The sequence below is a fragment of the Enoplosus armatus genome, chromosome 15, assembly GCF_043641665.1.
Source record: "Enoplosus armatus isolate fEnoArm2 chromosome 15, fEnoArm2.hap1, whole genome shotgun sequence".
Classification (NCBI taxonomy): Eukaryota; Metazoa; Chordata; class Actinopteri; order Centrarchiformes; family Enoplosidae; genus Enoplosus; species Enoplosus armatus.
In genome coordinates this window covers 13859509-13882485 of record NC_092194.1, presented here as the reverse complement: position 1 = coordinate 13882485, position 22977 = coordinate 13859509, and the positions used below count along the sequence as shown (strand labels likewise).

Here is a 22977-nt window from a genome sequence, read left to right as displayed (position 1 = left end):
ATCTACAAGCAGTGGATGTGATAAAGGAGGAAAAAGAGGGCCTTGAAAGCTCTGCTCTGTCTGAATTAACCAGCTCTCTGAGATATGCGCCTGTGCCCAACATTGGGCTTTTCCACTCTCCTTTCTTTTTCCACTCCTTCAATTCAATTTTAAAACAATTCTAAAGGAAATAGTTGGCGACTCCTCCAGAAGCTTCGTGTGCATCATTCTGTCTTTCTCTCTGCACCTTTCGCTGAAGGGAGTGCTGAAGCTGTGTGCTGAAGCTGTGTGAGGCTTTCACCAGGAAAGAAGCCAAATCATGAGGAACTTTTTAGTCTAAACTCACAAAATGTGTGTTTTGTGCATGTGTATATGAACATACAGTAAATTAATTTAGCCTTCTCTGTTTGTCCCCTTCATGCACAAACAAGGGATTATTCTCCAAACTTAAGGAATAGGCAAAAAAAATAGAAAAAGAATTTCTCTCAAATAATAAAAAAGAAGCTTTGCCTCCCTCCCGCCCTAAGCCTCTGAATGAAGCCTGGTCTGTGCGGTTTGGTGAGAGGTCTCCAGTCAGGGAGCGATGGAGCTGTGAACAGCTGTGAAGTCATTTTGATAATGATGAGAATAATAAGCATGCAGACTGGCGTGGTGGAGCCGCTAAGGCCTGCGAGGCTCAGGGCTTTGCTGTTGCAGCTTCACTGCTCCTGAATAGATAAAAGTGATTAAAGCACTCCTGATTATCCCTGACCAATATGTAATGGATTTACAGCCCTTTCAATTAGGCCGTATTTGCTGGCCACACATTACTTGGGCTTTTGGTTAGGTAATCAGGGTGCAGGGGCTTTGGGCAGGGAGTGGGCACTGGAAGTGTGGGGGGGGGGGGGGGGTGCAGAGTGCACAGGGGGCACCCGACCCTCTTAAATGTGTGGTTGATCCATAAGGCTGAAGCTCTAAACTAAGTCTTTTCTACTTTCTCTCTCTCTCTTCTTTTACTCCTCCCTTCCCCCTTCATTGTCCCTCCATCTCTGGGACAGGGAGCCACGTGCTCAGAGAGCAGCTTATGTGTCCTGGCGTGGCCACCTCCTCCTGAAATCTGACCTGGCTTGCAAAATCAATACAGCCTGATGTTCTGATAATGTCCTGACATTAGCGAGGGTGGGGGGACATGTGGTCCATCCCCTTACTTGACACAAACGGACAGAAGCAGACTGATACAGAAAGCAGCTAATCAAAAGAGTATTTCATTGCTTTACCAAGTGTGTTTGAATTACTGTGGCATTTGAATGTTTAATTCAAGCCATGTAGCATCACTGTGCTTAGTGAAGGGAATGAGTTGTCTGACTGAACTGTTGGGCAAACAAACAATTTCCTCTCAGCTATGGAGGAGAAATTCAGTATATTGCCATGTACCATCTCAACCTCAAACATAAACTAGAATATCTCCAATGTCAGACATGACGTAGCTGTAGGCCTATGTTCATATTTGTATAGCCATCTATGCACCGACACATTAGTTATTGTAAAAGTAAAAGTATGTTTGACTTCAAGTGATCAGGTATGGATGTTTCAAAAATCTGTGTAGTCAACCTAAATCTTTACACACCTTTACACTCAATCATTCTCCAGTGACCACCACTTCTCTTAGTCTGCCCCAGAAAAACATTCTTCTTCAGGCCAAACAAACAGTGCATCTCATATTGGAGTAAATGTCGTGGATTGTCAGGCCACCTCCCTCTTACTCAGAGTGTGCTGAGCAGAGTAAACAGTCCAAACTGATTAGATTGACCTGGTCACTGTGTCCCTCTGACAGGTGGCTGACAGGTGAGCATCACAGTGCTGCCGTCACTCACTCCCTCAGTAACAACTATGTGACAGGTGTGTGTGTGTGTGTGTGCGTGTGTGTGTGTGTGTGTGTGTGCTTTAGCATGCTTTTCTGAGTGTGTGTACCTGGGTTGTTTTCATACATGTGTATCTCCAAAAAAAGTAATGGCTGTGCTTACCGTGAGATGCTGGAACAGCCACGCCCTCATGATGTTAGTGGCCACTTTGGGGAAAATGCCACGCTTTTTCTGCCTCTTCTTGTCCTTGTCTGGATCATCGTCGTCCCCTGTGCCAGGCGATGCAACGCTGTTGTCTAAGCCATCTCCTGGACGGAAACCAAACCCAGGGTTAAATAACATCCCAGACCACACCACTGAGTCAGAATACAATAAAATCTCAAAGCTGAAACAGAAGTACAGACAGTCAAAGCTGAGTTTAAGGCTTATGAAAGATAGATAAATGGGCAAATACCACGGATACCAACGAAGGAATTCAAAAGCACTGCACCGAGGCCTAGAGAATCGCCGCAGCAAAGTGGGTGCTGTTTAGTGAAGATGTGGAGGTAGGGGGATTTAGATGGCCTTAGAAGAAGGCCTGTACAGAGAGTGAGGGGTTTACACAGAGGCCTAGCAGAGTTGTTCTATACCCCAGAGCACAGAAGGGGGGAATAAGGGTTAATGACTCTAATGTTATGGTTGGACGCTGAAACACTGCGTTCCTCATTCCTGTTCTACAGTAGGAGGAGGAGGAAAGAAAAAAATGGAGCGAGATGACAAAAAAAAAGGACAAGGAGCCTTCATGTACAGTAGAGGCTTGGACTCATGTCATTAATTCAATTAAATTTGCATGCTTGACATAATGTAGAGCATTTTTTTTTTTTCATTTTTGAGCCAAAGGGGACAGGAAGGAGTTATGCAGTCATATACAGTAACACATAGACATTCGTACGTTCATGTTGCGTGCACAGACACACACTAACATACAAACAAAACTCAAAGGCGTTGATAATTCACAGCATCCAGTTGAGACGCATGAGCATTGAAGTAGGGATGTGATTTGGGGTGGTTCATTGTTGCACTTCGATGCACATAATGGACTCGTCTGCCTCCCCCACCCCAACCCAAACCCAGACTCTCTTAGTCCTCCTCTCCCACTCCCTTCTCTTGCAGCAACCCCTCCCCATTCCGCCACAAGATTAGCATGACAGGCCAGCGGCGGCTTCGCCTGCATTAATGTCCGTCAGTGTTTGATTTCAAGAGGAAAACATGCACATACGCAGGCACGATTTCTCTTTTAAATCGAAGTTTCCATCTTTGTCCCTTGCCTTTTCCTTGTTGCTCTTCCTTGTCATTAATTGTGCATTAGCAAAAATGATTTACTTTTAACAGTCATAGTTATTTTTTCTTGCCCCCGGGCACAAATGCCTTGAAAGCCTTCCTTGAGGGCATCTAAATTATGTATCTGAAAAACTCCTCCACTAAGGCCGAGAAGGACCCTGACGTTCTCAAAATTCAGACTCACATGTCCTCCTGTTTTTGGGGAGGCATCAATCACAGCCACCTATACAAGCCTTAATCTCGCATAAATATTTGAACTAATAACATTAAAAAGGGGGAAAGAAAAAGGATCCGACTGGTGGCGTAATCAAATGCAAAATAAATGAAGAATACAAGGACAGCAGGGGCCCTCACTTCTGACTACTTTCCCCACTTTCTTTTTTCTCCCCCTTGCTTTTCCCTCTCTTTTTTCTTCTTTCTCTGTCTTTCTTTTCTTTGCACAGTGTTTTCCTTCCACATCATTAGTGCAGAGCCACACGAAAGAGGAAAACAGAGAAGTGCCGACTTTGCGCTCCCTGTGTGAAGTTAGAGAAGCAACAGCCCTTCTGAAGGACATATGGGAACGGGGACAGAGACTAGGGGTGTTGTAATTGTAGAACGGGCATTCATTAGTGGCAAATGCCGTAAATCCCAGGCTAAGTACGAATCCTTGTTCAGGAAAGCCTAAAACAATAAACTTTGGTCTGGCCATAGCCCTACCCTGACTGTGAGGGGCTTCCTGAGAAATGCGACCCAGACGGAAGTCAAGTCTAACTCCCTCAGTTTGCTTCCAAACTTCAATAACAACACAACTAGTGAGCTGTGAATTTTAACCACCCTCTCCTTGTTTCTCTGCTTTTGAGCGTTCCTGAATAATGTTGATACACACTTTGGTTGTTTGTTTGTGTGCCGCTAGGTTTTGTGTTGATTTTCGAGCTAGTCTCCAAATCCCTCTCCTGCTGTGAGCAGTCAGGCTCATCCAATGGAACCACACAGTGGCCAAAAGGCTGGCAGATTAATTTTATTGACGTTTCCATTTTCACTGCAATGCGATAGCCTCCCCCCTGGCCAGGGCCAGAGCGACCCATGCGTATTTACAGACTGACCTGTCACTTCATTACCCAGCATGCTCGCTGCCTCCTGCCCTAGCCCGCAAGGGTGAAACCAGACTCCAAGGCTTTCAGCTCCTCTCTCCCTCTGTCTTTCTCTCGCATGTACATGGATACTGTCATGTGTGCACTGATCAGACATGTGGCATTCAAGCATGAATTTTGTGTACAGTATTAATAGTTGTTTTTGACTTTATATGTAAATATAGAAATATCTGTATTATAAACAGAGAATGAAGGAAAATCAAGTGTGGACAGAAGGTGAAAAGAAAGAAAGCTAAGAAAGAAAGACAGAAAGAAGAGGAACAAGAAGAAGCAGGAGGAAGAAAAGAAGGAGCAGAAAAAGAATAAAGACGACCCAACTTGCACAACCTCATTACATCTAAAGGAGAGCTGGTGCTTTGCATCCACCCCCACTCCTTTCTTATGAGCAAGAGAAGGAACGCTGCAGGGCAAATTGTCCCAAACGCTAATGGCTTCTGACTGTTCCCTGGCAACTCTGCCATTCTAACCTGTGTGGATGTGCGCTCTGAAAAAAATGGGGAAAGGAGAAAAAAAAGTGCAGGGCAGAGCAGGGGGAAGCGTCCCATCATCTGGCCATGTGACACAGATGGGGGTTGGCTATTAGGAGGCAGCCGAAAGGCCTAAGGGAGCCGAGGTGCTGGAGTGTAGCCCCAGGCACTTTTGGAAAAGCAGCGCCCTTGGAGAGGGAAAAAAGACAGCCCCCCCCCACTCTCTTTCTGTCTTCCCTCACTCTTTCCTCCTCTCTCCTTCTCCCCCAACCCCCCATATCTTGACTTAAAATGCTTGCAATGAAAGTTTGTGGATATTTTCATATGCACAGAAAGCGAGACGGTGTAATCAGGCAAGATGGAAGACAATGACCAGACGCAATGAGGGTGAGAGAGTGAATGAACACACTAGCAAACAAACAAGCACGAGTCCAGGAGCACATTACGCTCACATACATTCCCTCTCTCATCACCAGTGGGTGGTTATTAAAAATGCATTCAGATATATCTCCCTGTGAGTAAATTGGTCTCAGGGCTGAGCTCATTAACGGGTTGGGAAAGGACTGTAAACACACTGCAAACACACTGCAACTCTGCTTATCTAATGTTGGCACATTCAGGGTCGCTTCAGGATTTCTTGCACAAAGACTTAGTTTAGCACAAAGTGTCCTACAGTCTCTGCTGAGTGTAAGGGGAATTAAGGGGAGTCCTAATGACTCTAGAGATCATGCTTCATGTCTAGAAGACACCCTGTCCCTCAGGGAGCCAATAAGGTCTAGTCAGCCCCTGGAAGCATTATGGACATGACCGCGAGTAACACATATTGCAGCTCTATCAGTAGACCAAGAAAGCCCTCCCTTTGCTGCTCTACCATTCCGACATACCCATGCATGAATGAATAATGACTTGTCAATAGTTGGAAAACATTCAAACCCAGTCATGGCTAGTTATCAAATAACACTCCAGACTTATTGGTCCCTATACTATTAATACACCTACTGAAAAGCCTCTAGACAAGCTTTAGATGTTGTGTGTGTATTATTCTAAAGGCTGTGCAGTGATTTTGCACTGGGAGGCCCCGGCATTTGTTTCAGGGTAATGAAGCAAGAGTGTAGAGGCAGTGGCTTATGGAAGCTGTGGTTAAAGTGACTAATTACAACAGACCCCCCAAGCCCCCTGTCAGCCCCAACTAGTCAGGCATGTTCACCCAAGCTCACCCAAATGAGGAGAAGAGAGAAACTCATGAAGGAAAGTTAGAAGGAAAGAGGAGTAGACGGAGAACAGAAGCTAAGAGGTTTGTTGTACCCGGAGCTCCTTTGGCCTTCTCTACCTTAGCACACCATAGTGACCAGACCCACCAACCCTCCCACCAACACCCTCCTATTACACCACCTCTAGCCCTGCAGGCTTGGCCGCAGAGAATGAAGAGAAAAGAAGAGGGGGATTTAGAGCCTCCCTTTTCGCTCTTTTTCTCCTCAACTTTTCAGCCAACATAAGCGGCGTTTAGCACATTCAGTCCCCCAAATGGCAGCGAATGAGAGAAGCAGTGGGGGCTCCTCTTTTGTCCGTCTGGTTACCCCTTTTATTTACTCTGGATTTACGAAGGGGTCTTTGCCGGCTCTGGGACCACATGCTCTTGACGCACACACAGTCTCTCTCACATACACACATACACAAACACGTAGAGGCTCTATTCACACTAGTGGAATGGCCGGCCCTCTGTTGCCCTGTGCCGACTGGGGATTACAGGTCTTCTGGCTATAACTGCATGCTAGCAATATGCTCCGCACTCACGTAACATACAACACAGATGAGTGCAAACGAGTAGAACATAATCCCTTTAATGATAAAACACACACTTGAGCATCCAATTTCTAACAGTAAGGAACCCATCAGTGTGTTTGTGTGCCTGTGTGTGACCACACCATATGGTTTACTGCGCTCATTCAGATCCATACAGTAGATGAGGGCTCTAAACAGAACTGTTTTAGTGTGGCTGCACCACTGCAGCCAGTGTTTTACGCTGATTATTTCCTGATCTGTGCTTAAACAAGCAGCAGCCCCTTGCACTGGACCATAAAACAACAGCTTAGTAAACAGCAAGCATGCTGACAAATTGGTAGCGCTCAGGCCGGAGTCATTAACAGCCCTAAAACCTGTCAGAGCAATTACAACAAACTCTCTCCTTCAGCAAGTCTCCCTGCCAAACTCAGATGTCACTACCCGCCTTCTCTTTACCACCCCCTTTTACCACCAGGACACTGGCTAAAGGTGAAGGAGAGAAGACTACCACGCTTCCCTCTCCCCTCCAATAGCCATGACACCCCAGAGAAATGAGGACAAACCTCCATCTCAAACACAGCTGTATCTGCATCCTGAGTGCTACGACTGAGTGGTTCCTTTTGCATGAGAAGTAATGTGTAGTTGTCTCCCCCCAAAAACACATCATTAAGTGTTCCCTTAAATGAAGTGGAATAAGAGCTTCTAATTAGATGGGGTTTTTTCTACGTGTGGGGAAGCGAGGCAGTCAGGCAGTAAGAAAGGCAGGGAGGGAAGGAAGGAGGGAGGTGTGGGGGGGTAGTTGCTCAACAACTCCTGTACCTCCTCTCCTCCCTCCCTTCTCCGCCCCTTCTCTAAGCCCCCTAACCCTGCCATCAGGCAGATATCTCTCTGTCATCCCTGGAATGCTGGAGATAACTATCGCCTCTCCACCGATACAAGGCCTCTCTCCTCTCACAGTGTTGACCCCACAGTGCACATCCCTACCACAGAGGGCGAGGTTGACGTGAGGAAGCAGAGAGAAAGAGAGGGGAGGGGTGAGGGTGGAGGGTTGGAGGTAAAACTTGTTTTTAACAGCCAGTTAGGCTATTTTACCTTTTAACCCAAAATAAGGGCTGGAGCAAAGCCACCCTCCCCTTTCAGCTTCTCCCCTGGAGCCAGAGTAGTTCGTCCAGAAGGGAGAGGGAGGAAGGGGGGTAGGCTGCCTGGTTACTGCCTTTTCTCCAGAGTCACTGCCTAGAACTCTCTTGATCTTTTCACAAGATTATCATCTGCCAAGAAACTAAAATTTAACACTGGGTTCACAAAGTATACACATTATCCAAGGCTTTTGAATGAACTAACTATTGGTACAATTAACCTTCTACGTGCAACAACAATTTTATTATTACATCATAAATGAGGACTTTTGGGGTTGCTCAATGACTGCTTATGCCTCCTGGGATCTTGATATCTCTAAAATTTTCCTTTCCATTTCCGTACATATATATGTGAACACACAGAAAAGTGTTACTTTTGCACAGATGTGGAGTATGTATAAAAGGGTGCATGTCAGCTGAGACAAGACTCTGCCATCTAAAGGGGGCTTTATTTAAGGAGGAAAAAAGACCCAAAGAAAAGAGATGGAATAAAGATGTATAAAAGAAAGGAGACAGGCTGTTGCAGATGTCAGGACCCAATTTGCATGAATGGCAAAGGGCTAAATTGCAGGGGATGGGGGAGCTACCCTCCACCCCCTCACCCCGCTCTTTTTGGGGGAACTAAAAGGGAGCTGTGATGCCCATGACTGCTCCTCACTCAGCAGACAGGGATCAGTGGCTAATGAAGGGCTTTGGGTCTCCACCAGACATTTCACACTCTCTGCCTCCCTGACAACTCCACCCTGCTCTCCCTGCACTCCGACACTGCCGATGCTTTTCCTTAGATTCCAAATTGAATGGGGCTAATTGGTCTCACAGGTAATCTCGGTTCACCCCTTGTTTCTTAATAAACAAATTTACAAACCTGCCAATGCACCTGTCCAAACCTTGCTTCTGTCTGCCCAGACTTTGTCCCTCTTTCTTCCCTTACCAAATATGGGACAATAGAGCTATTCTTGATCTTAGCGGGTAAAATTGCATTTATTGACGCTACCCCTTCTATAATTTATAATTGTTACCATAGAATAACAGGCCTGGGTGCCTACAGAGAAGCATACCTAAATCCTGAGTTTTGAAGCTGCATTAAATATTAAAGAATAGGTATTTCCCAAAAGCAAAAAGGGCTATGTTGAAATGAAACAAGCACAATCATTAGTAAAACAAGCTGCTTCCACAGTTGCTCTACTTCAGAATGATAAGGAGCGAAAGCAGGGAATAAAGAGACGAGACAGAGCAAAAGAAAACAAAGAGATGGAGAGCACACAAATGCATCATATGGATCCATCTGCTAGTGAAGAAATGGCTTTACAATCCCCGCTAGGAACTATTGTATATCAAAGTCTTCTACCTCAACCACCAGCAAGAGCAGCTGTATGCAGTTCTCCAGTTTTAACAGAGTGTGGTTTCGTGATTCAGAACAGCTTACACTGTTTGAGGCAATGTATGATAACAGCACCAGCAGTGATTCTCTACCCTCAATTACAATTTAAAACCAAACAAACAAACATTGTTTTTTTACTGGGAGAGGAGGACGACTTGGCTCTATTGCAGACATCTTTGCCACACCTGATGGACAGTGGCATCAAAGTAGAGTTTCACAGAGATGGGGATTTCTACATAGAGCTGGGGGGATGGGGAGGGGGGGTAGTAGAGTAAATGGATTAAAAGGTTTATAAATCAACAAGTCAACCATCAGATTGTAGCCTCTGCTCAGCAGCCCTCTCATCAGCCAAATGCCATGAAGTTTTTTTTTTCTCCTCGCTCTCTCTTTTTTTCACACAAATGTCCTGGAGGCAGGGAACAAAGCGAGCAGAACTGATTACTGCGCTGCTGCCCCGCTCCGCCAGTCTAAACTCTGTTTGGCTTCCTAATGAGCTCACTAAAAACCCAATTCATCACCCATAACCCCTTCTCAACCTGCCTTGAAATCCCCCATTATGGTTAGTCAAGGACAGTCCGTTTACAGGCTTTGGGCTGGGGTCAAGGGCTGTGAGGGGTGGATGGCAGTGGTCGGGGCAACAGCGCGGCCAAGGTTATTTTGACACAAGGGATACTTCCTATGTATGCTTGTCAGTCCCCCAGTATTTAAATGTGTTCACCATACGCCATTCATTTCCTTCCAACCAATCTTCTCCTTTGATTGTCACACTCCATTGATTTTATACACAAAAAATATATTTATTTGTACTATTTGAGCATGGCCGGTTGTTTTTCACGCCCTACACCAGCCTCCCACATCCCTTATGCCCCCCTCTTTTGCAACACCAGCGGTGTCCCAGCCTGAGCGGAGGAATGTCCGGCTTGATGGCTGCAGCAGCGGGAATGTCCCATTCCAGTCAGCATTCGCACCAGAGATTTTCAAGTTTAATACCCCTTCGTCCCAACCCCGCAAAGACAGGAATTTGGTGGGAAGGGAAAGTAGCGGGATGGGGGGCTGAGAGAGTGAAATACAGTTGGTCTATTAAGGGAATGTGTAAAAAAAAAAAGAGAGAACATTGTAGGTAGATGACAAACAGCTGAGAGGGTAGGGGATGAAAAAGGAAAAGAGGGGAAGCAAAATATCTTGACGAGGAGATGTAGGATAGGAACTGCGTGTTGGTTGGAAGGGGGGGTCAGAAACTTAGAAGTGGAGGAGGAGAACGGAAGAGGGTTGGGGTAAACTCCCACAGTTCCTCATTACATGGAGCTGAAATGAACCTCCTGACACCTGAGCTGTAACCAAGAGATTACAGAATTGATGAATCCTTGGTTTAAAATGCAGCTGTTTTATTCTGCTTTAGTAATTAATTCTTTTTCCGATAGTGTATTGATTAAGCGTAGCCCCTGATAAAGTTCAAACTGAGAGAGATCCCTCCAGGGCTTTGGCTTGGCCTGCTCTGGAGAGTCAATGAAAACTTCCTCCCTCCACCTGCATCTCTCTCTCCGTCAGCGCAGTTTACTCTCATAAATTAGTCAGATCTGTGAGGAGTGAGGCTCTAGCTTAGTTGATACTAGCTTTGTCTGCCCTTCTGCTGATACAGTTCTCTGTTATTTTGACACTATCACACCTTCATAAACGCAGATGCCCTTATTGACGAGTCCATGTTACACAACTCACCAAAACATTAATTTGAAGAGGGTTTTTTTTTCTAGCATCCTGAGATACTACATGTACTCTTGGCTACAGCTCTTTCACCTAGCAGCTGATTCCTTTGCTTCCTTCTCCCTCGCTCTCATTCTCACCCTAACAGGGAATCATGGCATACAGTACAAGCGCGTCTGCTTTCACAAAACTACTCTTTCATTCGTTTTATCGCTGCATTTTTCCATACAGCTGTGAGTGAGAGTCTGATCAACAGAGGGTAAAGCGGGTCTCTCCGGGGAGCCAACTAGCAGAGAAATCAGATACAGCTTTACAAGAGAGTCAGCCGCTCATGTCTTGTCAAGACCCCTCACCTACCGACTCCTTTACAAGTCAATAACCAGGGCCCAGTGTCCTCCACTGGGCCCTGGCACAGATTCACCTCTTTCTATAGGACGCAGAGGCGGAGGGAGCTCACAGCTCTGGATTCATTACATTATTCTGTATGATATTATGGAAATAATGTTGTATTTATGCTATGGAAATGCTCATAACACATAAGAAATTGTATTTCCACGGCCCTAGCTGTGGTGGGATACTACATGTATTCCCACCATACAACATGGACTCCTCTGACATTCCTGTAATCCATACTGACAAATAACTGGTGACCCCACGAGGCCAGAAGAGCCAGTTAAAAGCCTTTTTCAATATTAAGAACTAATGAAAGAGTGAATGAATTATGAAGGGAGAAGGGAAAAATATAATTAGAAGGTGGAAGTAGTGCTTAATACATTTACTCGAGACTATTTCCTTTCGTTAATGGGACTGCAGAATGCAGAAAAAGAGTTTTGACGAGGCTAGTATTGACTGTCCGCCCTGCTCCTTAAGGTAAATCCAGCAGGTCATTTCATTAAGGCCCAATTCCGTGGCACTAATTTTGATTTTAGGGGCTTGACAGCTGTTGGCAGTGGAAATTGCTATTGCAGGAACAGTGAGAGAGGAGCCTATTACCGCTGTGAAAAATACAAATTGCAAAGCCTTGGTTCAAATTACTGCCACTCTGCCTAGCTGACCCACAAAAATCCGTATTTCGTCACGTTCCCGGACCTACCTGATTAGCTGCATGAAAAGGGGGGAGTAAGAACACGGCAAGCTATTTTGGAATAAGGGCACAATTTGACAAATGCAGAGAAGCAAATGTATGTGAATATACAAATGCTGACTGACAATGTACAGTAATTCAACACTGAGTGATCCAAAAAGAAGGAACATCTCTACCATCTAATAAAATGCAATACAATAGCCTTGCAATGAATACTTCCTTACTTAAAAAGTTCTGTTTTCGACTACTAGTTTACTTTATTTGTGGGTTAATTCAGTTCTATGGTGCACTGAGGTTGTACTATGTGCTGGTGTTGTATTGGACTGCATTATATATTCGGATGTGTTTCTAATATTTTATCAATCTCATTTAGATATGAAAGAGCGAGAATATTAGAAACAGCTTCCAATAAAAATGCAACTCCATTAACACCTCAAACTACAGCCTCAAAAATGACCACAGACTTGAATCAACACAGTGATTGATGACTCAATAGGTAGGGTTGCATTACAATATACAGTGGTTTCTTTTTCCCGGCCACTCCACAATTATTGTTTGTTTTTCATTTTCTAAATGAGACATTACCAATCCGCCCTCATGTAACATGGTTACCGTGGGTTGGTCTGGCAGTGAGATGGACCTGACTCTGTGAGCTCTTAATCGCCTCGCCTTGCAAGTTAATATGCAGCATTAAAGTTCCACAAGGAAGAAAAAAAGGTTTTCCTCTGATGCTATTAATTAGCAGTGTTCTATAGCTCTCAGCTTTTTGAAGCTCTCCGTCTCCTTTTGTTTCACCCTCTCTTTTCTTTTTCTTTTTTTTGTGCGGCCTTCGTTATTGACTTTTCAATTTTCCCCTCACATCCACCCCCTGCACTAGCAGTAGCACCAGCGCTTCTGCAGCGGTGCCCAGCCCAACAATACCCCCAAGCCCACTCTACGAGACGCTGGCTGGGGAGCCCTGAGAGCCGGGCCAGCCCTACAGCTCCCACCAGCCCACCACTCACTCCCCACGAGACCAAAATCAAAGAGAGAGGCCCTTAAAATATAACCATGGGTATAATGAGGGTGCTCCAAAGAACAATAAGCATATACACCAAAGGAGAAAGGAGAGTAGGAGTACAAAAGAAAGAGAGAGAAAACTATAGGAATGTTGGCCTGAAAGTGGTCTTGAGAAGTGAACAACAGAGAGTGGAGGAGAAAAAATAGAATGATACTGTGCTTTGGGAGAGAGGGCAAAGGGCCACAGCCAGTGGTGATGGTAGCCAGGGCCACGCATCTATCCAACCACGTATCTGAACCCGAAACAACAAGGGGGTCTGCCGCATGCCTCTGGAGCAGAAGGGAGCCAAAGGGAGCACGACTAATTTCTGCACAACAATAGGCCTGGATGGGCGCCCACACAATGGCAGGTGCTTTGAATAGCAGCAGGGCCCTTGCAGCGGGGATCTTCTCCTCTCTCACTCTGAGGGCTTGGGCACTGGCTTGTGTAACCTTTCATTTTCAACCGGGCTTCCTTTTGACTCATAAAGGATGAAAATGATCTCATGGGGGGGGGGGGGGGGGGGGGGGGACAGCCAGGTTGGTGAGGCACAATTCAGATCAAGTCCGTCTGTGTTTTTTTTATTTATCTGCCTCTCTCTCTCCATTTACAGTATCCCTTCCTCTCTGTTTTGCTTGTCTCACTCTAAGTCCTCATTTTTTTTCATCGACTGTTGGTCTGTTGTGTTGTTATTTTCTGTAGTGGTTGTGCGTCTGCTGGGCTATCCTGTAGGCCATGATGCAGTGGTAAAGGCAGTTTTCCCCCCACCTTAAGAGCATTCTTTCCGGGGTCACAAGGTCAGGCTTCACAGATGTCTCCTGCAGACACTCAGTTGTCTAAGGACTGCATCCCTGGGAGTAAGCATTCGTACTGAACAATGCAGCTTTTCCCCCTCACTTTGGAAAATGTTAAATGTTTTTTCTTTTTTTTTTGTCTCCCTTTTTTCCTACCTCTCTGTTTTCATTGTTTTATTTTTGAATGGAGCTATAGAGTGAGTGCAATTTTTCCAAGGTGGAGGTTTTTGTGTTTAGATAATGAAAGAAAGCACTGGTTATCACAAGATAGTGGTGTTTTCTGGCTGCTTTCATTCTTCTAAACACTCCCCGTCTCCCTAAGTTTCCTCCAATTGTTCTAATGGGGCCTTAGTCATCCTTGCCTGGTGGCAGAGGGAAAGATGCTTTTAAAAGGTCTTTTTTTTTTTTTTCTTTCAGTATGTGTTGCCAGGAGAGAAAAATGAAAACATGTAGTAACTGTCCTGAAATCCACACTGAGAGACAGATACAAGAAACCCTTGAGTAAGCAGGGCAGAAGCCAAACAAAGAGCAACCCTAAATGAACAGAAAGACAATATTTGAACTAGAACATCTCTGTGCAGCCTCAATCTCAACAAAAAAAATGTGTAGAAGAGAATTCCAGGGCCAAATGGCTTTCATTAAAGGGAAATCAGCTTCTGCTTTTTTTAGGGGGCGGAGCGTGACACTGGTAAAAGAGAAGAGATTGCAGCATTTAACATGCAAGTTCTGCCTCAGAACATGGAAAAGTGTGTAATTGGAACAACATTTTAAAAATCCAGGCACTGAGCTATCCTTGAATATCTTACTCCTTTTCATCTCGCTTTCCCTTGTTCCTTTTTCTCTTCCTTCGTTTGATATGGTGTTCTTGCTTCCCCCTCCAAACATCTTCTCTGTATTCTGCAAATTGATAACCCTCTAAATGAATTATGGTAAATGCATAATGAAGGTTTTCTCAGCTTCAGCCCTGCAGCCAGCCAGGATGGAGCATCTCGTTTGGCATGTTTGATTCGTTTTGTTGCGCATTTAGCCCCAGTGTTCCTTCAGAGTGTTCACTGCTTGGGGCATGTAAATAAGAAATTATCCTTGCTGACTAACATGGCTAATACCTCCTCTGGGGTAATCAAAAATTATTAGACGCTTGCTTCCAATAAACATTAGGGCTCATGGCACTAACCACTGTCAAATCGCTCACCTCCGCCTGCTCCCCAATAGCCATAAAATGGGTGAACAAAAGTGATCAGGTGTGGAAAAAGCACTCTGGCTACATGGAAACTGAGAGACCGCGGGACTGCTATTATGCCTAAAAAAGCAGCCCTTGGCTTTAAGAGTCATTAAAGCATGTACTAGAGTGGGAATCAGACTAGAAAATGAGCTTATCTTGCATAATGCCCTCAAAAGCTTTGCATAAACGTGAAAGATGTGCGCGTGAAAATCAGCAGCAGAGAGGAAGAACTCGGATTGTAACACACTTCCTTTATCATCCTCCCACTCTCTTGGACGGTGGCAGCATGGTTAAAGCACTACCTGTAGGGTATAGCTGCTGTGCTCAGTTCCAAATATGCTTCAGTGTGTAAACCCCGGTTTACACAAGAGAAAACCACACAGCAAGTGAACAAGCTATAGCTGGCCTTGCTAAGCCACTCTACAGCCGCTTGCTGTCTTTTGGGAGGGACCTTTGCTGTGATGTGGGGTTCGGATATTAGGGGGAGGAGAATTGGGAGGGTGGGGGTGGTGGAAGAGATTAAAGAGCCAAGGGAGGCAGAAGAAAGGAAAGAAAGTAAAAGAGCACAAGGCCCATTGGTCAAACACAAAGGGGGAGAGAGGGAAAGGACATTTGAAGTCAGGGTTAAACTCCAAATAAGCACACCTTAAACGGGCCTGTGTAAGCTGGCAGTCAGGGTTTTTGGAGTTTCCCTGCAGGTGTGCCTTTGACAGACTTGGCCTCCATAACCTCTCTCTGATCTAGAATGGGGCCCGGGGTTGGACACAGAAGAAACCGGTGGCATCTTGTTGCCTCTGCCTCCCATTCTATGTCTATTACATTCACACATGCATGCTTACACTCTCTGTAAACACACACACACACACACACACACACACACACACACACACACACACACACACACACACACACACAAACACACTGCCAGACAAGGGGAAAACAAATCTGGTGAGGACTAGAGCAATTGGATTATCACCTCTTAAGGGGTGACTTCTTGGCTGACCCCCTTCAGGCTAGCCTGCTGAAACAAGACAGAAAATTTCCTGGGAAAACACTCTCCCTTTAAAGAACCAAAGCACTGTCATCCTTGTGAAAATACAACAGCGGCAGCATTAATGGACGTGGAAATGCCCTTTGGGGCACCCGCTCAAATCCCTTTTAGCCATATTACATCAGACCCCTGTGCACTCCTCATCATCACCACATGCACTGGAGTAATCAGCAATGGAACATGGGTGTGTAAACCCACTGTATAATGAACTGATACAATAGCACTGCACTCTGTCTTTGTTTTAGGCCCAAGCTGGATAAAAGAGAGAAAAAGTCACCCTCCTTTCACTGTAGTTCAATCATGATTACTTCCCTGCAACACCTTCTCCTTTCTGCGTTTTAATTATGCTCGACTCACTCCCAGATAAGCTGGTCTTCGTCTATTTCTCAGAGAAAGACAGAAAGAGAAGAAAAGAAAGAAAGAAAAAAAAACGTCTCCCCCAAGCTTTCCCTTAATGGCGCAAAACAGACATTCTCCTCAGCTGCTGTCAGAATAATCTGGGTAATTTTTTCCCTATGTTCTCCAAACATTAGTTTGCACATTAGGCTGACCCAGTTAATGTGCCTTTCCTGCTGTGTAGGACCCAGTTCCTGGCCAAGCTAGGCCAGGCTGGGTTGGGCCGGGTCGCGCCGGGGGCCTGTTCATGATTATGGACCAGAGGGACCAGGCCCCAGCCAGAGCTGAGGCAGAGGGGAGAGGGAGGAGTGGAGAGAAGGAGACGATAAGAGGAAGAGAGGGAAAGAGGAGAAAGCTTGAGCTGCAGTGTGGATGGAAGGACATAGAGTGGTGGTGGTGGTGGTGGTGATGTTGTGGGTAGTGGACTATGTTACTGGAAGTGGAGCTGACTCTACTGGCAGTCCTCATCCTTTTACAGTTCCTTCGCTTTTGTTTTCATGTGTTTTTTTTTCTCATGATGTATAGACTCCAAGAACGCAACACAGGGTCAGAAGAAAGACAGAGAGACATAAAAAAAAGGAAGAGAGAGAGCGGAAGGGAGGAAGGAAGGAGGGAGCTGAGGGAGCTGATCATTCTCTTTAATCACATTTTGGATGAGGGCCAGGTAGTCTGCGGTACTGAGAGCGAGACAGAGAGGGGTGAGTGAGGAGAGGAGTGTGAGGCAGACGGTAAGAGAGGGAGGGGGGTGGGAGAAAGAGAGGTAGATGGAGGAACAAATGGAAAGAGAGGGAGAGAGAGGATGAGAAAGGGACTTATGGAGAGAGGGAGAGAGGGGATGAGCCTGAGAGCAGAGCCCCTTGAAACAACTTGAAGTGCAGCAGCGCTTAAGCAAGAGTGCACATATGCCCACACATACTATGTCTATGTGTGTGTGTGTGTGTGTGTGTGTGTGTGTGTGTGTGCGCGAGGGAGAGTGACAGCCGTTCCCGTAAATGCCCGCGAATGCTGAATCCAGCAAGAATCTGGTGTTAGAGCAGAGGCAGGGAGAGATCCATTTTAAAACTATGTGCATTAACTATACTTTTCCCCATAGATTAAGCACTCCACATGAATAATTTAGCCTCTCTTATGCTAATGGGATCATGAAAGTATCCCCTCCATACCGTGTTTTCTCCCCCTCCACAGCAACACTTCTCAGCTTTCAACAATGGCCCTGCCCCTTCCCAACAAAACCATCAGAGAGACATACTGCACTGTTTTCACAACAGACACCTGACTAACATGGGGCTGACATGTAGCGACAAGGCTAACGTTGCACACAGTAGCTTCTTGAGGAACACTGTAGGATTGTTATTCTCATTAAGCAGGATTGTTTTCTGTGCTGTTCACTTCTACTTGCTGCCACTGATAGCGAGATGCTGCAAGTTATAGGTTGAATGCACATCACAGCTCCACTTGGTTTAATGTTTATGTGATCGCTGTTGCCATTGAGCTGGTTTTGATAAGTGGCTACCGAGGCAGGCAACTCCTCTTACACTTTCTGATTGCTTCACTGTGGTTCTCCATGTTTTCTTTTGAGAAGGGAAGTGGACACATCCTGTGTATTTATGTTTCTTTGGCCTTTTTTTTTTTTTGTTCAGCCTCTGCCATCACACACTAAAATACACCCAGGCACACATTTACAACACATACGCACCCTTGTTGCTTCAGCATTGTGTTGTGGTGAGGTGGGGGCACTGTGTAAAAATTATCAGTGCTCCAACAGCTGGGAGTGAGAGCCATGAAACAGCAGGGCTTGGGTCTGCTTTATTGTTTATCTGTTGTTTATGGGCCAGTGTTCAGCTTTAATTACTACACTAAATTAAACTCTAACAGGCACTTAGAGGGAACCAGCTAACACACGCACATGCATGCCCACACACACACACATGCACACAGTATATTTTATATACACAGACACACCTCACTGATCACTCCAGAGCTGGAGTATAGGCTACTAAAACGCAACAAGGCTTCCATCTTGCGTTTAGCATAGACTCTGCTGTTCTTTTTGTTGTGGTTACATTTTGTTTTCTTTCTCTCTCCTCCGTCCTTTTTGGGTCCTCTTGAGCCCTAAGTGTAGCTGTAAAAAAAAAAAGCAAAGCCAAAGGTCCGGAAAATGCCAGATTCAACAGGCCTTGTTCATGCTGGGAGTGTCTGGGCGGACACAGGGAGTCGTGTCCCCACCAGGAATGACCCCCCTCTAGTGAGCTCAACCACAAAGACCTTGCTGAGTGGGGCCCCTGGCCAGGGCCAAGGGAGCTCACCACACTCCCCACGCATACACACACACACACAAATGTACCACAATACCATCAAGCGCAGCATGCTCCCTTGGAGCCGAACACTCAAGCTCTCCCTCTCTTCCTCCCTTTCTCTCCATCTCTGCCTCTCTCATTCTCTCTGGGGAGTCTGTCTATCCGCAGAGCGTGGGGATTGTTCAATTGCTGAGAAAATGTACAAAATGCTTTCTCCTCTCTTCTGTTGAGCCTTTTCCATCTACCGTGGAATCGGGGAATTGTACAGAAAGCCCCTTTGCTCACCACTCAAGATGTCAACGTGGATTTGGTCTTCATGCATAGCTAATAATTACAAGTGTGGACTGGAGCCGAGGCATGCACACACTCAGACACACACATATACAGCAAGAGGGGAAAAATGGTACCTACCGTGCTGATACAGTGTTTGGGATTTACAGTTCATGACTGAGTGCATTTGATTCTACTGTGTTTGGTGTGGGCAAATGTGCAGAGTATTTCATCACGCTGCTCCATCACACCTTAGGTGTTTAACATATTATGAACACCGGCTTGGAAACGAGTGCTATCTTAAGGCACGCAGATTCATCAAGTTTAACTCCCTGCAACTGATGTCTCTGATGTCTCTAGATAAGCTTGGAGGAGTTCCAAAGGACTGTTAATCAAAATTATGTGCAAGCAGAGCCAATGAAGTTATTGTGCGTTACCTTCTGAACCGTCTCCCGTTATCCGCTGATATTTGTTTATCTAGCCAGAACATAGGGAGTCACTCTCTAAGAGTCAGTAAGTGAGAGTGCAGAATTTGCCCTGAGGGTGATAATTCATATTTTCTTTTTTGGGAGGAAGATTCTGAGAAAAAGAGAAAAAAAAGGTCTGTTAAGAACCGGGGAGAGCATGGGGAGAGGTTACAGATCTGAGTATTGTACTGAAACCTTTTTCAAATGTGTCAGAACCTTAACTGGCAATCTTTACTGACAGCTATGAGCATGCTTCACCTTGGTTTACTGCTTGACAATAAATTATTCCACAAGAGGGGCAATACATATTTGCGCACTTGTTAAATTGTTTTTTGGCACAGGTTCAGAGCACCGCTCAATGTTGAGACACAAGCCGGAGATTGAGGAAGTGAATTCTGCTCACAGCAGCCGTCTTGAGTGCTGTATGAACCGTACATACAGTGCTTTTTGAAGAAAAGGTATGTGAGTGATACTGAACTTTATTCTACTGTACATCCCCTAACTCAGCCAAAGGCAAAGGGAAAAACTTTTTAACCTTCAAAACAGTTGGACTTGGTCAGAAATGCTTCACCATTTTCGGGAGGAGCGGAGTGGAGTCACATTTTCAACACAGGGATGCTTCTGGATCAATTCTTGAGGTAAATGTTTTTCAAGCCACAGGGACACATACAAGGCACACCTTTCAAGATGGAAGATGGCGGAAGAAAGTTGATGTTTTTCTTGGCAGCTGAAGCCAAAAAGCACTGTGGGTCTCACGCACCCTTCCTCCCTCTCTCGCCCATCTATTCTGTCTTCCTCAACTGATCCACATCGTCACCCCTTTTAACAGGGGCCAAGCTGTTAAAGACCCCATTACTGAAGTGAAGCACACATTTCGCATTTTCTCTGTGGACTTGAGAGTGTGGACTACAAATTTTATGTGGAAATGTATTGAGATAGGAGGCGAGTTCATGCGTGGAGTGGAGTGGAGTGGAGGAGAAGAGAGGAGAGGAGGGAAAGGTGGAGAGGTTGGGGAGGGAAGGCTCTGTCAGAATGGAAGGGCCAGAGTCGGGAGTCAGCGAGCGCTTCAAGCGTTAACGTAATTGCAAGAATGTGAAAAATGAGGCGGCGGGGCTCCCGAGCGAAGCGAAAGGTCAGAGCATGCCTCACACAAAACAACTGGCTGGAGGACGGCCTCATTAGACCATTAAATCAGCTGCCCTCTCCCTCTCTCTCCCTCTCTTTTTTCCTCACTCTGCTTACTTTTTCACCTTCTTTACTCTTTCACCTCTGTACCTCAATGGCTCTTCCTTGGCCTTCTTTTAAATCTTTGCCTCTGTTCTATGCTTATACTATTCTATATTTCTATATTTTTACCATGAAAGGCTTTGAGCCGGTGGATCTAGCATTTAGCCCTCTTCAGTGTAGGTCAGGCTCTGGCCCTGATCTAGTCCAGGTCTATCTTGGCCCAGTGCACGGTGCCGTACCGTAACTGTCTTTGGCCCGTATTGATCCGCTGTTACTGGATACGGTGGGGAGAGGAGTCGATAAGTGCTCTGTGGATTACAGGTCACTTGTACTTATGTGTGTAAGATAATCAATAGCCAGTGCATTTCTTTCTCTCATCCCTCCTCCTCCCTCTGTTGTTCCTGCAGTCTTCATTTCCCAAGCTACTTGCAATTGCAAAGATGAGTGCAAAAACTCTGCACCCTATGCTCTGTCTTCTGACCTGCAATAATACAGTGTTTTTAACCAATAATATTACTTTCACACCAGAAAATCCAACGCCTAAATTTACTGCACTTACTTGTCTTTGTTAAAAATGAGACATTTGTTCACTCTAAAAGCCCATCCTTTAATGAGAATGTCCTGCAGATTATATGAGAGTAAGCCCAGTGTCAGTGAGCATTAGCCCTGCTGGAGTGTCCTTGAGCAAGAGACTTGTCTGTCCCATTCCTTCTTTATGCTTGTACTGTCAACCAGACATATCCTGTTGCTCAGCCAAGGCCTAGCTATCATCAACTAGCCTGACAACAGCCTGTGATCCAACTAGTCCTGACACAGCCAACCACAGAGGTCTGCTGCGGCCCTCAGTCTGTGGTCAGTAATGGTTCAGAGGCTGCAACTGCAGCTTCTGTCTGAAGAGGAGATGATGATTTAAACAGCCCCACCACAGACACACATCCCATCGATACATTTGATCGCTTATTGGCAAAACGATAGCCTTGAACGGACACAACACGCGGCTTCACTCTGTGAGCAAGCTGTTGTAAGTGTGTATCTGAGTGTTTGAGAGTAGTGTAGACGGTGTGATGAAATTTCATGCAAAACCATGGACACTGCTAGAGGGCACACACACACGGATACAGAAAGAAACTCACAAAACACACACACTCTGCCGCCAGTGAAAGGAGATCTTGGTACATTCAAAACAAGGGTTAGACATGAAAGGAAAGGCCAACAGCTCATCATCTGTTCTCTTAGTCCAGGCAGCAGTTGCATTTAATAAACAATTTTAACCTCACAGTGTATTGACGCTTGGCCTCACCCCTAAATTCAACTAATAGCATGTGCTTTTGATAATTTATATGTCAAAATTGATAGAGACCGTGACAAAAATACAAGGCAGATAGCTGTGACTTGCACCCGCTGTCTGTAATAAATTCAAATACATTTGTTTTGAAATGCATTATTACTGTTTGGCAGGTCACATACTAGATAACACAAGGCTCACTGAGACATAATTAGGGGCTGTTGTGCGAGCAAAGTTAATATGGTTTAAATGCAAACAAGAACTGGCAGAAATGTGCTATTAATCACCAGCTTTTGTTCAGCTCTCTAAATAGCAACATTTTGGAAAGCCCTTTACTAGGTTGGTGTATTACAGTGGCTGTTTTGCTTGTATTTGCGCGAGTGGATAAGCGTGTTCATTTTTAGGTGTGACTATGTGTTTACATGGACGCCAGTCAAAAAGCGGGATAATCCAGTGTGCAAAAGGAAGGACTGGGACGTATGTGTTTAGGGAGATGTGGCATCTATTCACTGTAGATCTCACATTAGACAGGGTTAAAGTGAAGTGTTGGCAACTCTACCCATAAATGATGATTAATATGTCCCGCATGGATCTGTGCCTGTATCTTTGTGTGTTTATGTGTTAGTGCTTGAGTGCACAAGTGCATGCATATATATATATATATATATATATATATATATATATATATATATATATATATACACATATATGTGTGTGTGTGTGTGTATGTGTGTGTGTGTGTGTGTGTGCAAATGCCCATTTCTGAGCTGGCTCACCTTGTTCACTGCTGTTGTCACCGCTCTGTGAAGCGTGTCCCCCGCTGGAGGGCCCCGGTGTGCCGGCTGAGTGTGTGGAGGTGGCGTCATCATGGTCTCTCCAGGAAGCTGGGTTCTGAGGTTTGAAAAGAGAGAAAGCGAGCGTGGGATCCATCCATCCATCCGTGCATCCATCCACATTCCCCGTCCAAACCGCAAACCAGGAGCAGAGAGAGCAGGGAGAGGGAGAAGGGGAGGAGGGGAAGGTAGAGAGGGAGAGACACAGAAAGAGAGAGAGAGACCATATGAGTATGCTGGAAAAGTGAGAGTGACATCTGTAAGAGTCTACA

General features: G+C 45.4%; 1 protein-coding gene across 10 annotated transcripts in view; it reads right to left on the bottom strand.

Annotated features, from left to right (window-relative positions):
- Nucleotides 1-22977, bottom strand: part of meis2a (Meis homeobox 2a) — a 78174-nt gene that overhangs the window by 42837 nt on the left and 12360 nt on the right. For 9 of the 10 annotated variants that reach the window (XM_070921065.1, XM_070921066.1, XM_070921067.1 and 6 more), the window contains 2 exons: nucleotides 22649-22763; nucleotides 1983-2128 (listed from right to left, as the gene is read on the bottom strand). In XM_070921065.1, the coding sequence (XP_070777166.1) occupies nucleotides 1983-2128; nucleotides 22649-22763 (261 nt within the window). The remainder of the gene's footprint in view (nucleotides 1-1982; nucleotides 2129-22648; nucleotides 22764-22977) is intronic. The other variant, XM_070921072.1, reaches the window with a different exon arrangement.